Source organism: Oxyura jamaicensis, chromosome 5, assembly GCF_011077185.1.
Source record: "Oxyura jamaicensis isolate SHBP4307 breed ruddy duck chromosome 5, BPBGC_Ojam_1.0, whole genome shotgun sequence".
Classification (NCBI taxonomy): domain Eukaryota; kingdom Metazoa; phylum Chordata; class Aves; order Anseriformes; family Anatidae; genus Oxyura; species Oxyura jamaicensis.
Genome location: NC_048897.1, coordinates 33,829,550 through 33,847,600, shown reverse-complemented (window position 1 = coordinate 33,847,600; position 18,051 = coordinate 33,829,550). Strand labels below are relative to the sequence as shown.

Here is an 18,051-nt window from a genome sequence, read left to right as displayed (position 1 = left end):
CTGCAAGCTGCTCGCGGCTCGAGCAGAAGCGCTGAAGGGAAGGGCTGTCCTGTTGTCCCTTCCTGCAACGGCCATAAAGGTTTTTTGTCGGGCTCAGCCCTAACTATGAGGCTCCGAACGCGGCTCTAGCCACGGTTACCTAGCGATGGATTAGCGTATGTGGAGATAAACAAATAAAACCCCTTGGGAGGTAATGAGGCTGTGTGTACCGAGTTCATCTTTTGCTCACTTGAGCTGGAGCAGTTGCTGTGGAGACTGTCAGCTGCCTTCGTGCTTGCTGTTCTCAGGAAAGTCCCCACGAAACTGAAACGCCGGTGTTCCAACGGGGAAGGTGGATGCTGAGCGCTGATGTTTTCCTTAGCGCAAGAGATGTTTTAATCTGTTTAGGTGGACTAAAAATAACAATAAAAGACAAAAAAAAAACAACCAATAATTCTCACTGTCAGGTAGGCTGTAAGGTTGTGTGATGAAATCAGTTTAGGTGTTTAGAAGGACTGATGATACTTTCTTTTTGGTTTAAGTTAATACAGCAAAAGTCCATGCAGAATTTTAGTACAGATTTCTTCTTCTGCATGGTTTTATTCTTTATCTAAAATGAAACTTCTCTAGTTCCTTTTAAAATGAGGATGTCACTTTATGTGAAGTGAGACTTCTCCAACTTAAAAGTGCCTACATTTCCTCTTAGGTTACGCACGGGAACAAAGAGGAATTCTGCTTAACTGTAAATTGAAAGTTTTCTGCAAGTGTCCTTGTGCGTAGCATTTCTTCTGTTTACTTCACTCACCAGCCTTTCTTCGGGACTTTGACCAGTACCTTAATGAGCTATTTTTGGCCAGCTGAAAACAAACATTGATCTCTGTTGCGGTAAATCTTCATTTCCTTTTATTTTTCCTACAGTGTCATAGCTCTTCTGTGCATCTCTTATAATTGAGATGCTTCTCAGAATTATGTTTTAAGCGCGTCAGTCAACTATTGCCTTTAATTGTCTTTTTTATCAGTGCCTATCTTTTCTCTGACATGAATTGCCATATTCATCTACCTAGAGGTACACGTAGCATTATGTTCAGAGACTCAGTTGCTTTTGAGTTTGGGAAATTTTTAAGAATGTAGTTCCTATCTGCTGAGTTGCAATAACTAGCTAGCCTTTGGGATTCTGCTGGCTTACACCATTTCATCTTGAAATGAGTTAAAACGCTTCTGACCACTTCAGTGTTCTGATGTGTTCTTAATTTCTCTGTCTACTCAGGTATCCTTAAAATTACTTTTTCAGTAATGTGAAACTGATGATGTTGTAAATTATATTATTTTGGGGTTTTGAATCTAGAAAGAAATGTGATATAGTGGAAATAAGAGTGAAGCCCAGTCTTGGAACTGTTTGACTCACAAACTGTATGAATTGCAAAATGTAAAGCTGGTTTTCTAGGTCTCATGGGGTACTGCTGTGCAGTATTCTACATACAGAGTAGATCCAATGTAAGCTTTTCTGCACAGTTTGGGAGGAAAAGAGAATTTGCTTCCTGTGAAACTATTACTGCAGTTTTGAAGAATCTAATTTGCCAAAACAACTTTGATTATGACTTTGTAGTTGAGATAAAATATGACAGGTACAGACAATCAACCATTTGGCATGATCATTAAAATTAAATGTGTTTCAACTGTAAGTGTGATGGGTCCGGCAAAAAATGCTGGTACACAGGGTACATGAACAGATGAAGTCTGGATTCCTGTGGATTAATGTCTCGGGCTTGAATTCCTGATCCGTGATGGGGCTGATCTCATGCTTCGTTGTTAGTGTGGCCTCTAATTACATCTCTCCTTTGCTTGGTGTCTTAAAAATATTTTCAAAAAATGCTTTGAAACTGAAAACCTTTAAGTTTTGAGGAAGCTGTTTGTTGAAGCCATTGTTTATCGGGTTCTGAGTGCTTGTGCCGCTTCTTGTGGTGGATAAGAGCAGGAAGAGATGTTTTAGTGTGGAGAACTTAAAAATTACTGTAGAACAGATGATGCCAGGTCTGAAATCTCATTTCATGCATATTAGTGATACTTGTGGCTTGTGCCCTAGAATGGGGATCTCACTGATACCCACGTGAAGTTCCAGTAAAGGCCAACAAGAAAAATAAAGCTTGATATACTGATTAGCAAGACATGGTAAAAATGAAAATTATTACACGTTGTTTTTGCTACCACTGGTTTATTTCTTTTTCTCTGTCTTTCAAAATACTCCATGTTACCTTTTTGCCAGTACGCAATGTTTGTGCTTCCTCAACCACATTTAGGCTTCATTTCAGCTGATTAGAGTGAGAGGTTCTGGAGCAGCTGATACGGGCAGGAAGAATAGGCTTTAGTGAGATAAGAGCAGGGAAGATGTGATAAATTCATCACTTCAGAAAACAGCTGTAAGGAATGTTGGTGTACTTGAGCACAAACTGATTATGTTGATTTACTCTTCTTTCATGTTCAAAGGTTTTTAATACAAGCTTGGCAGACCGAAATTTACATTGTAAAAATGCAACATATGACTGAAAAAACATTGAGCAGCATGTATATAAAATATAGCATAAGGATTGAACCTAGTCCATGGTTCCACTGGGAAACTTCTGCATTAATGAATAGAATAACAATACCTTTACTGTGGCTTTTTTTTGTCTGCTACAGGACCAAAAGGAATTCAAATGTTTGCTGGCCTATTTCCTTTTCCCCAAAGTAGATTCAGACTCTCTCCAAACATCAGAACACAAAATCTTATTGACAGTGATTCTGTGACCTCTAGGGAAACTGCTGCAGTGTGTAATAGTTTAAGAAAAAAGTTCAATTTAACTTCAAGTGGATTTTCTTTCCTTTCTTTTCATTTAATGACACTGCATTGTCTTATTTCATAGTATCTCCAGTTCTCCTCAAGTCCTTAAAGACATCGGTTCCTAGGCTTGCTTCCCACAATTAGTTATTTGGAGTTACTGTCCTAGTTAGACCAGCCAGTCTGAATATAGCTTAGAAATCAGTGCGAGGCAAGGACGAATGGTTCTGCTAGAATAAAAATATAATAGCTCAGTTGGAAGGGACCTACAAAGATCGAGTCCAACTGCCTGGCCTATTGAGGGCTTCATCATCAATTGTTCTGCTTTCCTGATGTCTCCACTGTATGTTTTTCAGAGAGAATTTGTTTTGGGCTATGGTCTTAGCCTGAGTACTGAACACCTGGCTGTGATGAGGGTGCCTCTATTAGTTTAATTCTGTCCTAATGGGCTCTGCTTCTTGCGTCTTGGCCACTGCTTCATGGTGTAAACAAGCATAATAACTGAGGAAGACTTGGTATATCAGCTCCAAAAATACTTTCTGCTTCAAAAGTACATCCTGCTAATGAATGAAAAACACCTCTCCTGTGAAGAAAGGCTGAGAGAGCTGGGGCTGTTCAGCATGGAAAAGACCCAGGGATGACCTTATGGCAGCTTTTCAATACATAAAGGGGGTTTATAAAAAAGATGGAGAGTGACTTTTTGCTTGGGCAGATAATAACAGGACAAGGGTGAATGGCTTTAAAGTAGAAGAGGGGAGATTTAGATTTGATTTTAGGAGGAAGTTCTTCATTCAGAGCGTGGTGAGGAGTGGGAACACATTGCCCAGAGAAGTTGTGGATGCCCAGTCCCTGTAGGTGCTCAAGGTCAGGTTGGACGAGACTCTGAGCAACCTGACCTAGTGGGTGGCATCCCTGCCTATGGCAGGGGGGTTGGAACTGGATGGTCTTTAAGGTCCCTTCCACAGAATCACAGAATAGTTTAGGTTGGAAGAGACTTCTAAGATCACCGAGTCCAACCTCTGACCTAACTCTAACAAATCTTCCACTAAACCATATCCCTAAGCTCTACATCTAAACGTCTTTTAAAGACCTCCAGGGATGGTGACTCAGCCACTTTCCTGGTCAGCCTATTCCAGTGCCTAACAACCCGTTCAGTAAAGAAGTTCTTCCTAATATCCAACCTAAACCTCCCCTGGCACAACTTTAGCCCATTCCCCCTAGTCCTGTCACCAGGCATGTGGGAGAATAGACCAACCGCCACCTCGCTACAGCCTCCTTTCAGGTACCTGTAGAGTGCAATAAGGTCGCCCCTGAGCCTCCTCTTCCAACCCAAGCCATTCTATGATATGATTCTAATGTAGTAGTTTGAGTAGTCTTGCTTTGGGAATGTTGTGCAAGTTGAATCTGTTCAGTTACAATCAGGATTTAACATTCGTTACTTTTTCTGGTCTTCCTACCTAGGTTTCAAGATCCTAATGGCACACTCATCCAGTGATTCAGATGACTTTCTTAGGGGTCGAATAGGAAGGCGGCCGCCTTTGAGGGCATCCCTCAGCAGAGCTCAGAACTATGGTGCTGAAGAAGTTACAGAGAAGATACATACTTTAACAAGCACTTTACAGGTTGCAACAAAATACAGTTTTAAAGTATATTTAGAATATGTAAAATAGAGTCTGGTTTTCATGCCTGGGGTTTAGCAAAGTACTGTAGTGATGGGAAATGTTGCTTTCTGTGCAAACCAAAAGGGTTTATGAAACTGATCATATTGCCTCTGAGCTGAAAGTAGGTGGCTTGCTATGGTCTGAAATTTCAACTGTATGAAAGTGTAGTAGAGCATTGTTAGAAACAATGATGTGTTTGGCAATGCTGTTTATAAAAGTAGCAAAATGAATAATGCAAAATTTTCAGATTGTCAGAAGAGGCATTGAATTTTGTACTAGAAAACTCTAGCCCCCGCTTTATTGTATTGTACTATATAAAATTTTGAAGTTCTAACTAAAGAAAATATGTAGGTACTCTATTCCTCATAATAGAGCTTACAACTGAAATAATTTCTAGACGTGGGACAGCACACTGAGAAGAAGTACTTGTAAACTTGTAATGGATTCATCCCTGAGCAAGAAAGTGTTCATCTGCTTCCTGCTTCTTCAGGCTTCTGAACCTGTTTTGCATGTGGAAGGAGGCACTTAGCTATCTTGACACCATTTATCACTTTAGAAGTCATTCACATTCTTCAGTATGGAAAAAAAAAAAATAAAAAAAATAACCTGTATGGTGAGAATCCCTTTCTAGCTGACAGTTCTGAGGACTTAGAGGACTTGTGCGTTATCACTTGTGTTTAATTGTTGTTTGGCCTATATAGTGTGAGAAGAGAAAAATCCATATTCAGTGTTGAATTTATATTTGAAAACTTTTTGTCTGGAAAATGATCATCAAGCTAGAAAGAGATGAGGTAATAAGAATGTAACCTGACCATATTTTTTTAAAAAGGCACTCTTCAGAATTGTCCTGCTCCTGTCTAATTTCTTTCTAGCTTCTCTTCTAAGAATCTGATTTTAAGCTAATTGCTTTTTGTGTACAGCTTTTTAGCAGATCTGCCACCTGATCCTATTCTTCAGCTGGTCACAGGAGTGATTGTATAGGGGAGGAGGAAAGATTATGTTGAAGGGTAGGACTGCCACAGTCTGGTTTAAGATGTCTGAGCTGCTGAGAAACTGTACTGTATAAACTAAATGATGGAACTTTGGTCAAGTTGTCCCACAGTAAAGAATGCAATAAGTATATCTTGACCTGGTCATCTTTAACCAGGCAGTCCTGTCCATTATTGTATAGCTTTTGTAGTTTGTAATAGGCTGTGACAAAGGCTGGACATGGCATAGACAAATGTAGTCTTGAGGGCTGAATAATCTTGCAGTGGCTTTCAGAGAGCATGTTAATTTGGTCAGTTATTTCCTCTTAAATCCTATTTAAGAGACCCATTTCCTGCCATCAGAGGTATGTCACCTAACAGCCTTAATTTCAAAATTTTTTTCTTGAGGTGAATGTCTTAATGGGTGGTTTTAGAATATCTGCTGTAGCTCTGTTATTTGTTGCATGCTTGGTGAGGTTCCTTACCTTAGCTAAATATGCTCATCTTCAAAAATTTGCTATTTCTCAGTTTACCTGACTACAAAATAAAATTAAGTTACTTTAAGATCTATGGATAAAAATATTTTTCTGGAGAGTGGCTGAAAATGTACGCACTTTTTGTCTGAACCTGAGTCCTTGCTTACATATGAAGTGTTCTGTTTTGTTCCTTTAGCTGCACTGTACATCTTCAGGTTCTGACTACTTTAATAGGATTTGGCATTTTGGAATGCTTAGACCCTTCAAAAAAAAATTACTTGTTTTATTAATGTACTCATAAATGAAGAATAATAAAGACAACTGTTGGAAGTTTCTATTTTGACTTTTATTCCTCAAACTTTTTTAAGGATACCAACAGAAATCTGAGACATGTTGACCATTTACTAGGACAATACAGAGAATACAACAAAGAACAAATGGAAGCAATAGCAACTGTGAGCAACTTTCAGTTTATCTTAACTTCTTAAATCTTTTCTTCTTTTTTTTTTACCTAATAGCATTCGTAGCTGAAAACTTGGTAGTGATGCGCAGAATGTATCAAGAGTTAAGCAGACATGAACAGAAACTTTTCAAATTTATTTGAACGGTCTAAACCAAACTATAGTAGTTTGTTATATAATGAAACTAGCAACTTTGTAGCTTTATTACTCTTCTATTTGGAGCTTATAAACCAGTTTATATTATATTATCTTAATGACCATTTTTTTCTGCAAAATATTTTACATATGTGTTTTCGTATGTCTGTGTTCATATTTCAGTAAAATGTATTTTCTTTGCAGTTAAAAGAAACACTAGAACCATCTACAGGTCATTTAAGGAGTCAAAGATTAAACCGCAACTCTGGAATGAGAAGTGCTTCTCTCTCAAGCTTGTACCCTAGTGATCTGGATGGAGAAGCAGTGTCAGGTAAAATACTTGAGGTGCTTGAGTGTACTTAAATTATGTCATATTGATATTGTATTGAATGAGGAAATTAAAAATAAAAATGTATAAAGGTATTGGCATGAAGAGATAAGGATTAATTCAAAGAAATTCAGTTTAGAAATCTGTGACAGCTGCATTAAGTTAAGCAGTTGTTTATTTGGTAAATGATTTCCTTTGCATGTTTTGATTTTCTTGCTGATATCTCAAGAGATCAAATGAAACATTGATACATGAAAACTGTCTTGCCCACTTCATGACTTGTAGGTACATGTAAGTTGAATCCAAAATATATTGCAGCTTCTGAAGCTTGCTTCACAGCAAGATGAAAACATGAATTTTAAATGCATAAAGTTATGGATATGTAGGTAAAATTGTATAAGGCTTAGTGGAAAAGGAAAAAAGTAAACCAATGTATAGTATACAGAAAAGTATTTTTTTTTTTTCTTCTACATCTTAAATTTCATTATTTTAGAGGGGAGAAAGGTCTATTTGAGAGGAATATTCTTTCCAGAAGTAGTATTTAATATATTTTAGTAGAAAACTTTTCAATTTTTTCTGTTATTTGTGATGTAAAATCTGTGACATAGTTTGAAACTGTAGTAGATCCAAATAGAGGAAAAACATTGCTTGTGAAAATAAAATTTGAAGAAAAAATCTACCTACTTCTTGGAGGAACAAAGGAAAGCGCTTTCTCTTTCTTGCACATCTTGTATATCCAAATACTCAAAAAATACTTAAATTGTATGTCTGTGCATTTTATGTAACTTTAGTAATTCTTTTGTCTATAATGTATTTCATACTGGCAAGATGAAAGAAGTTTTTCTCAAAGCAAAATTAAACGTTTCCTGTACAAAGCTTTGTCTGTCTTATTTATTTCTTTTATCTCATAAAGGGAACTGCCACTTCCTGCCTACTTCTCCTCTCAGGGATTATGGAGACTCACAGGATGGTAGACATCGAAGGTCTAGATCTGCAAGTGTTCGATTCATCAATGAGGCAGATCATTTGGACCAGGTAAGAGCAATAATGGAAGCTATTTCCCCACACAGGCAATACATGGTTACCAGGCTCATTAATGTTAAATCAAATGAAGTTATTCTGGTGATAAAACTAAGAATGTTTCAGCTGTGAAGTATCCTTTCAATGTTCTGTGCCATGCTTCATGACAGTCATCTATCATATCTATCAGTGTCACAAAGTTTCATACCAGTTTGTAGATAAAAAGGTGCAGATAGTAGTGATGTCAGAATCACAGAATAGTTTAGGTTGGAAGAGACCTCCAAGATCACCGAGTCCAACCTCTGACCTAACTCTAACAAATCTTCCACTAAACCATATCCCTAAGCTCTACATCTAAACGTCTTTTAAAGACCTCCAGGGATGGTGACTCAGCCACTTTCCTGGTCAGCCTATTCCAGTGCCTAACAACCCGTTCAGTAAAGAAGTTCTTCCTAATATCCAACCTAAACCTCCCCTGGCACAACTTTAGCCCATTCCCCCTCGTCCTGTCACCAGGCACATGGGAGAATAGACCAACCCCCACCTCGCTACAGCCTCCCTTCAGGTACCTGTAGAGTGCAATAAGGTCACCCCTGAGCCTCCTCTTCTCCAGGCTAAACAGTCCCAGCTCCCTCAGCCGCTCCTCGTAAGACTGGTTCTCCAGACCCTTCACCAGCTTCGTAGCCCTTCTCTGGACTCTCTTGAGCACCTCCATGTCCTTCTTGTAGCGAGGGGCCCAAAACTGAATGCAGTACTCGAGCTGCAGCCTCACCAGAGCCGAGTACAGGGGGACAATCACTTCCCTGGACCTGCTGGCCATGCTGTTTCTTATGCAAACCAGGATGCTGCTGGCCTTCTTGGCCACCTGAGCACACTGCTGGCTCATATTCAGCTGACTGTCAACCACTACTCCCAGGTCCTTCTCTGCCAGGCAGCTTTCTAACCACACATCTCCCAGCCTGTAGCTCTGTTTGGGGTTGTTGTGCCCCAGGTGCAGGACCTGGCACTTGGCCTTGTTGAACTTCATACCAGTGGCTGTTGGAAGTTATGAAAATGATTTCTGTAACTTTTTGGGCAACATATGAGACAGAAAGGATCTCTGAATATCTAATTAGCATTATGCATATGCTGAAATCTGGTGTGGCTATAAAGGGGATTGCTCTTCTTTAGTTAATAGCACTGGATCTTACTGCTTTTGCCATTTACTTCAGTGTAGCCTGAACTGATCTTTAGCCAGCTAGTTCTTTGTGTTATATCCTAATCCGACGTGTGAGTAGGATAATTTAACTCAGTACTTCAGGCAGTTGTTGTGAGGAGGAGAGGATGTGTATGGCATGGGTGGTTTTCAGATCTCTCAACTCATGACTACCTGCAGACTCTTCAGAAAATATGAATTAACTACTTTAATGGTTTATATTAAGTGACTGTCTAAATAGCTTTTTTCTTTTCTTTCTTTTTTTTTTTTTTTGATGATGACTGCTAGTTTATTCCTTATCCTTGCTTTTCATTGAGTGAATACAGCTTTACTGGATCATCAGCTATTTTATAAGAAAACTACAGTGCTTTGAGGAATGTTGAACTCTCTAGAAATAGCCATTTGTTATGACCATAGGCAGAAATTATTGCAGAGATAGAGTAGTACTACTCAAATAAAGCTTTGGCTCTTTCTTATTTATATAACCACAGTCCCTTTTTTCTGTTCTGACTGCTTCTGGTGAAGGTAATTTTCTAGCGAAATGGATTTTTGACACATTTGAATCTTTGTCCTTCTCAAACTGATACATTCTGTATTGTGTTTGTCAAAGTCTCCTGGGCCAGGGCGAAATTTCTGGTCTGTCACACAGGGGAGAGGCTGGTGCCTGTGCCTGAATATTGAGGGCAATCAGCTGGGCTGTGGAAGATTCAGTTTAAATTTTTGCATACAACAAGGATATGTTATAAGTGAGGGTTTTCCCAAACGGTGGCCCTAACCACTGGGCTGTTTACACCACTCTGGTGGTTGAACTGTCGCTTTTTTTTCCTCCCATGAAGGGTGGATGACCTCTTACCTTTCTATTCTCTCCCTTAAAAGCTTTGACTATAATGTTAAGTCACTATAAACTATATAGTTTATAATGACTATAAACTGTGGTCTGGTAGATAAGGGAAACAGGAATCTAAATGTGACGTTCTATTGGGGAAAATAGTGTTTTTTTTTTTTTTTTTTTTTTTTTTTCCAACTCTGATAAAACATTTCTAGGATAGCATATAGAAATCTTGGGCAAAATAAAATAAAATTCCTCAGTGCTTTGGTAGTTTCTGAAAACATCGGAGTGTTCTACTTGGTCACTTGCAGTTTTACATGCCCTGTTTCTTTAGTCGTATACGTAGTTGAGCAGAACTTTGTCTCATTCATATGAGTATTTATTAACAGGAAATGTCTGTCCTGATGCCACCTGTTCAGATATTTCAATTTATCTTACATTAAGTTAAAAAGATGGTATGATGTCAGGTATCTGAAATGAACAAGCTCTGAAGGATAGAAAAAATATAGTCAGGAAACTTGGTTTAGGAAATAATGTACTGGAAATTAAACTGGATGAGCAAGTTTTGTGAAGAGTTGATAGAAGCACACAAGCTTCATCCAGGCTGACCTTCAATTCATGAAATTTTGTTATTTTCCAGATCATTTTTATCTGCTGCACTTCATTTAATATTTTCTTTTTAAAAGTGTGTATATATGCATTTTTGGAATGTCACAGAAAAAAGCATCCTTAAACTTTAGCGTAATTTCTGTACTTTAATTTACAGCTGCATTCTTTCCACCAGTCTCTTCGAGATCTCAGTAGTGAACAAGTTCGTCTAGGAGATGACATCAGTCGGGAGCTTTCAAGAAGAAACCGGTATAAACAGAATATAACTTCCATGTGAATAAATAATTCTTAAATTCCTTTGTTCTTTTGTATTAAAAAAATAATGTTGGAGTGTGGTATTATACAGCGTACAGATGAAACCAGTACTATGAAAGGTTTGTTACGCATCATCTTGTCCAGTGTTTATACGTATAAATGATGCATACACGTTCCGATTTGTATAGTGTATGTGGCTATCTCCTTCTTTTTATATGTGGACAAAAAGACAGGGACTTGGGAATTTCTTTTACTAAAACTTTGTTCCTTTATTTTTCTTGATACTGGAGTGTTGTGGTTTAACCCATCCGGCAGCTAAACACCACGCAGCCGTTCTCTCACCCTCCCCCCTCCCTCTCTGGGATGGGGGAGAGAAACGAGAAAAACTGAAGCCTGTGGGTTGAGATAGAGAAGTTTATTAGGACAGAAAATAAAATAATAATAATAATATGTACAAAACAAGTGATGCACAATGCAATTACTCACCACCCAGCCCATCCCTGCATAGCTGGCCCCCCCACCCCAGGCTAGCCACCCCTATATATTGTTCAGCATGATGTCAGATGGTATGGAATACTCCTTTGGCCAGTTTGGGTCAGCTGTCCTGGCTCTGTCCCCTCCCAGCTCCTGCTGCACCCCCAGCTTGCCCGCTGGCAGGACAGAGCGAGAAGCTGAAAAGTCCTTGGCTTGGTGTAAGCATTGCTCTGCAACAAGTGAAACATCAGTGTGTTATCAACATTAGTCTCATTCTAAATCCAAAACATGGCACTCTGCTAGCTACTGGGAGGAAAGTTAACTCTATCCTAACTCAAACCAGGACATGGAGTCTCTTGGGGATAAACTCTTATGCAGGCCATAATAGTGTGTGCTGTCTCAACATATGGTGCTTTGTCTAATCGCAATAACAGGAATTAGTCCTCTAATTCCTAGTAAGAACTAGTCCTATTCAAAAGGACTGTGTTGACGTTCATAATTTTGTACTTGTTGACCTGATACCTAGCCTTTCTACCTAGATGCTCTGTTATCTTCACTAGAGGAATGGAAGTGCTTTCTATAATGAATTTTCCACTTGAGGCTGGTCTCTAATTATGCTAGGGTTTTAGAAGCTGTAGAATGACTTGGAGTAACCTAAAAATCCATGGAGTTGTTGCTGCTTAAAATTAAAATTGATATTTAGTTTTTGCACTGCAGAATATAAATCTTACTTGTATTTTTCTGTGAAGGACTGATGCAGAAATGAGAAAAACTCTAGCAGAATTGTCTGAAAAGCTTACTGAGTCCCAAAGACAAGAAACGGTGAGTGTGAATAACATGAAAAGATGTCTATTTATTTAATGGTCTAAGCAGGATGTGGGCTACTAGTATAATGTATGTTTTGGTAATTAGTACCCATGTATTAGTGTATATCTGAACAGGATTCTATCTAGGTTAGGATCAGTGATTATAATGTTACCCTTCCATAATGAAATTAGCAAAACAAGTGCCTGTATCTCAGGTACTTGTTTAAACTGAAAGTGAATGTTTTACAAATGTGTATATAGTGAATTTCTCTCTCAGAAATCATGTTTTTAGAGAAAACTGTTGTTTAACTTTAAGAGTTCAAACCAACATTCAAAGTGTGATAGATACCTAAAGTGTAGATAGATACCTTTTGAAATATACAAATTAGTTTTTTCCATGTTGAAGAACTTCCATAACAACCATGAAATCGGAGTAATAATATTGATTCATCTTCCTCCATCTCTCCCTGTCCTTTTCAGTCCTTATCTGTGAAGCCTTTTGAAAGGGAAATGTTTCTTGTGGCTATGCTCTTGTCTGGAGGCTCTGACAAATGTCTCAAAAGAGGAAGTGCAGCCATGATAAATAATCTTACTTTTTGCCTCTTGTATCTGCTGGAAGGAGATACTCTAGTCTATATCACTCAAATATGGAAGAGATCAGCTCTTGAGATGGAAATGAAAGCAGTATTGCTGTAAGCACAAGAGAAGCTGAAAAACTCACTGGTTAGGAGGTGACAATCTTGTAGGTAGTTCTTGACTTGAAGACTTGAGTCTATGCTTTATGTACATGCTAATGTGATATCAGTAGCCATGCTAACATCTCAGAGCAAGTGTTATTTTCTCCTAGGTGGATCATCCTTCCCTAAATTTGCATTAATTGTTACTAAATGACCTGGCAAGAGCTTTAGTGATGCATTTGTCACTGATATTAGTATCGCTGGTGAAGGCTGCTTCTTGGCACCAACAGTAATTGTAACAAGTAATTGTACTTCTGTAAGTTCCTGTCTGTAGATGAAATAAGAGAGGGATTCAAGAGTCTGATCTATCAAGACCAGTTATACACTTAATATGATAGAATCCATCAGTGGAAGAAGACTTTCCTCTTCAGCCTTCGTAGAAGAATTTAACAGGCTGTCCTTGATAGAATGTTAGCAGTGTTTATCTGATAAGGAATTCTTTGGTACTTGCAACTCCCTGTGCATGTTGTGTCCTGCTTCTCAGTATACTTTTTTTTTTTTTTCCTCTCTCATGTACGAGGGAATTAGCAAGCTCTAAGTTTTAAATAGGACAGTTCACAAGAAAACAGCTGCTGAAGCTGGCTACACCACAACTGTTCTGTGTTGTTGAATGAGAGAAACAAACCTTCCTCTTCAATCCTCTGGAATGCTGGCAACCACTGTCTTTACATAAATAAAAGAAATAACTAGTTTTTGTTTGTGACCTCCTATAGCAGGATTTCAAGATTTGAAATTGGTTGCTACAATTTTTATCTGAGAGAAGCAAAAGATGAGAGAAGTGTAACACATTATGTATTCTTCTTTGATACTCCCCTTACCATTAAAAAAAATGTGTTTTATTTGTGAGAGAAACTATCATCCCATAAAGCTTTGAAAGCTGAAATGTTTAATGAAACACTTTTACTGAAGACAAAAATTCTGCAGTTGGCTGCAGTCACATGGTTTTCCTGCATAGGACTAGTAAGACTTCAACAGGAGTGTTCTGCTCATTGCTCTTTATTAACTGTAGGAAGAACATGGGTGAAATGGAGGGAAGATGAGAAACCAGAAGGGCGGAGGATGAAGAAGGCAGGTCATTCATTTAGATACCTCTCTGAAAGGTTAAAGCAATTGCTGTTGTTCAGTTTGCAGAAGAGTTATGCAGAGAGGAGAGACCTAGCCCTGTATGATGGAAGGTCAAAAAGTAAATGTCTAGGGAACAATACTAGGATACAAATGCATCTGATGATAGTTCTGTATGATACTACTTTATTTACGAGTTTCTTGATCTGCATGTGGTACTTTTGTAGTTTTTGTACTTAGCAACCTCTCAGTGGATTTCCTTGCCTTTTTTTTTTTTAACTTGTCCAGTCTTTGCTATAACTTGCGTATTTTATCATCTTACTTCTCATCCTTTAGAAATTTCTCCAGACATGTTGTGGGAGGAGCTGCCACATGCGGTGTGTTTTTATTATTTTTATTTTTTTACTCATTTCTTTTTAAAATCTGCTTTTCCATGTCTAATTTTCATTGAAGGAGATCATCAAAAGGTTCTTCAGAGTGTTCCCCTTCTCAGGCTGAAGAATTTTGACTCGCGTCGACACTTAGCTATGCGATTCCACCTCATTTGAAAAGGCTAGCAGTAGTAGGCTAGTGCTGCTTGCTTTACTTCTGCTCTCCAAAACTGGGTCTGGATACTCTTTCCCTTGTTCAAAGCCTAATGATTTATTGTCACACTGTTGAGGCTGGTTGACTAAGTTATGTAGGGAGAAATACTTTTATAACGTATGAAAAGTTATACAAGAACTTATGTCCTCCTGTCTTTATTACTTCACTTCAGAGAGGTTATTTATGATCTTCGACATTACCATCCTTTTATTTGCAATCTATTTTAGGATTTTTGACTGTAAATTGTCAATATGAAATCTTGATAATTTGACAGAATGAGTTTGTGGCAGAAACATTTGTTTTAGCTTAGTGTCCTTAAGCCTCCATTTCTGTAGGGACTTGTAACCAAATTCTTACAGCTGTACTGTTCAGAATAGTCAGTACTATATGAGAATTGCTGATATATAAATGTGATAATAAAGGTCTAAGGTCTCATCAATACAGCTGGTCTGAGCTACTTGCTTAGGATTTATTTATTAGAGGTTTATGATTTGAGAGCCTTTTTGATGCTGAAGCTGAGTGCTTTATTTTCCCTATATTAGAGAGTCACACAATGCAATCAATGCACATCAATGTTAACTTTAAAGGAAGCTTTTTCCAGTTTAACATAAAAAACAGAGGACGTCTGAGGTGGTGAGGCATAGCTGGATGTCTCTTTCAAATCAAGCATTCCTTGTGACAATATACTTGAGAATCTATGTACAGCTTTGGTAAAAAGGCTGCAAACTCTACAACTTCTCTTGTATCAAAATCTTTTATCTAGAAATGACTTGATAGATGATGGAACTCTTAGTTCTATGTTCTTGTAGAGAGTAAGATGCTTCTGAGACAACATCCTCCACATCTGTTCTTTAACAGTAATGGGAACCTTGGATTATGTTCCTAGATTCTTTTTTTCTAAAAAGGAATTTGTATGTTTGAACTATACCGTAGTTCAAACAGCTATAGAGGATGTCCATAAAGACCTATAAACAACTGAAAAAATGTTTATTGACATCATGTTTATATAAGGTATCTCTCTTGAATATTTTGTTGCCATCTCCTCCTGTAAATGCTCATCCCAAACCACATAGAAAGCAACTGCACCAAAGCATAGAGTTGTTCAAAGTAAGTAGATGCTTAGTTGAGATGGTGCCATTGGAAGGTTAATGTAGGCTGTGTTTGTGGAAAAAGACAGAGATGTCAAGTAAAATGAATCTCACATGGACTTCATGTGGTTAAGATATCCCAGAGAGCCAAGGTTTTTTTCAGATAAGTAACTCTTCTTCAGAAGACCTGATAGCGATTTTTGGCCTTGCAAAGGTGACTTGTTAAATGCATTTCATGCATTAGCATTTGCCATGAGGGGAATGTTTAACTCAATATTCAGAGTGAAATCTGTGAAAGTACTTTTGCCATTTTTGTGGTTTTATGACATCTGCTTCAAGTCTGCATTGATGATAAAATAGATAATAAAAAAGGCAACAAAAACATGTTGAAATAAATTTCAGTCAGCAGGACTTCTGCACCAGAAATAACAGTGGAAAGCTGAAAAACAGGAGAGAAATTCAAGAAGTAGGATACTGCTTTTTGTACATTAGGCATCCAGCATCTTCCACAGAATCAAATTTAGCTACATGACTTAAATGTCACCCTGTTTTTAAACAGGACATTCTTTTCTTTTTGCTTAATTGGTGATGGGAGAACTTTTTGATAGCCTAATCCATTTTCATAGATTTTGTTGCTATTTGAAAACCTAACACAGAGATAGAGCTCTTAGCATCATGATTATTGTTCGGGTAGGCTGTGTTGCTGAAAATACATCCTTCAATCATGTTCTAATATGCACTGAATGCAATAATTTAGTTTTAGCATTTCGTGTCATTATGTAGAACCTCCATGCTCCTTGTTACTGTTCTTCACTGAATCACTTGTCTGTACTACGGCTTTTGATCTGGGGACAAGATGTGTACTGTTCAGGTAGGAATGTTGTCCTGAAAAAGGGTCATTTAGGATAGAGGAAGAAGTGAATTTTAGTCTCTTCTTCATATACATCTTACTGCTTGCTTGCCTACTGCTTCTAATTTTGCTTTTGTTGTTATTGCTCTTGTTGCATGTCACGAGTTCTGTGACAATCCAAGGAAGATCAGAGAGGCTACAAAATCAGGAAACATATTTGTCATGGAAGATAATGTGTAAACCACTGTAGATGGGTAACTGTCTTGTTGGGGGGAACTACATTTTTAGGTAGTATATTAACTACTTTGTAGAGCAAATAAACACAAACTATTCCAGAAGAAAAAGCAGTTATTTGTTATAAACCAAGTCCTGCACATGGCTTTTAGTCTACGAAATACTAGCTTTGTAACAGTCACCAAAACAACAAACATAAGTTTGGCATCCATACCAGAGCAAAAAAAATTAAGCTTTTTACAATAACATGTGATTTCTAAAAAGGAGTTGCACAAAAATGAAGAAGCTTATTTGAAAAATGTTGGGCAATGAGGAAGGTAAAATGGTTCAAGACAATGTAGAAGAAATTGGAATACACGACAATAATGCATTAGAAGATCTGAAGGAGATCAAAAGATATCTGATGGAACTACACAAGTTAAAAAGAAGTCCTTCCGGAAGTTATAGCCAAATGATAGAAGTAGAAAGGTTAGATAAACTTCATCAGCTAAATATTAAAATGCTGTAAGGTAGGTTAAAAATAGGTTGATGAAGAGGTTCCAAAGCTACACACATTGATAAACCCTGTTTAATGCCATAGTGTCACTAGGAGAAAATATGATGAAACGAGAAACAATGCTCAGAGAAGAGACCACCTGTGGAGTTGGAATGGGAGGCAGAAGCTGTTCCATGTTTTGCATCCATTTTTACCAGAGAGGCTTCTGTAAATTTCCAGCATAGAACCATGTAAAAAGTTTGGTGTTAGATCTGGAGGGACCTGTGCTTGGACTTCAGCTGTTCCATAGCATAAATGATAATTAGTTTGGAAAATATGGTGATAAGTGACCCAGTTTGTCGTATTGTGGTGATACTAAATTTTCCAAAACTGAAAAGGTAAGTTTACTGCATTCCAGGAAGTCTTACTACTAACCATGGCTAGGACATGAATGTGACATAGCAGCTCTCACAGAGCATGCAGAGGAAGTTGCTAATGATAGTACTTGGTTCTTCTTCACTTTTGCAAGATACAACATAATAAACCTGATTTGCTATGGACTTGTGTGCTCTCTGCCTTCTTTGCCCAGTCTCCTCCCCGACTACTTGTGCCACTCTACAGAAACTTCTGTTGTATCCTAGCTATGTAAATCCTTGTACAAGAACTCCTATGTTTTCCCCACATTATGCTTCCTTACCATGCTAGCGCTCCAAAATGCCATGTCGCTTTCTTTCCATCATGCTGACTTCCCCACTACTTTAATTCATTATACTTCCATTATATTGGATTTTTTTTTTTTTTTAAAAAGAAAAAATACTGATTATTTGTCCAGAACTTGATTGGTAAATATCTAAGAGCAAACAAGAAACTTCAGCAGCAGTTGACACTGATTTGTCAAGCATTAATTATGCTCTCTTGTCATGAAAAGAACTTAAAAGGCAGAAGCAATACCCTATATCTTGATGTAATTTCATTTTTTAATAGTCTTTCAATAGTCTTAACAATAGAA

General features: G+C 37.8%; 1 protein-coding gene across 4 annotated transcripts in view; it reads left to right on the top strand.

Moving 5' to 3' along the window:
- The window catches only part of CEP128 (centrosomal protein 128), a 114,989-nt gene that overhangs the window by 420 nt on the left and 96,518 nt on the right, over window positions 1-18,051 (top strand). For 2 of the 4 annotated variants that reach the window (XM_035328659.1, XM_035328656.1), the window contains exons 2-7: window positions 4,256-4,416; window positions 6,268-6,354; window positions 6,700-6,826; window positions 7,737-7,858; window positions 10,634-10,749; window positions 11,955-12,027. In XM_035328659.1, the coding sequence (XP_035184550.1) occupies window positions 4,270-4,416; window positions 6,268-6,354; window positions 6,700-6,826; window positions 7,737-7,858; window positions 10,634-10,749; window positions 11,955-12,027 (672 nt within the window). In that variant the 5' untranslated portion in view covers window positions 4,256-4,269. Of the gene's footprint in view, window positions 1-130; window positions 447-4,255; window positions 4,417-6,267; window positions 6,355-6,699; window positions 6,827-7,736; window positions 7,859-10,633; window positions 10,750-11,954; window positions 12,028-18,051 lie in introns of those variants that run through there. The other 2 variants (XM_035328657.1, XM_035328658.1) reach the window with 2 other exon arrangements.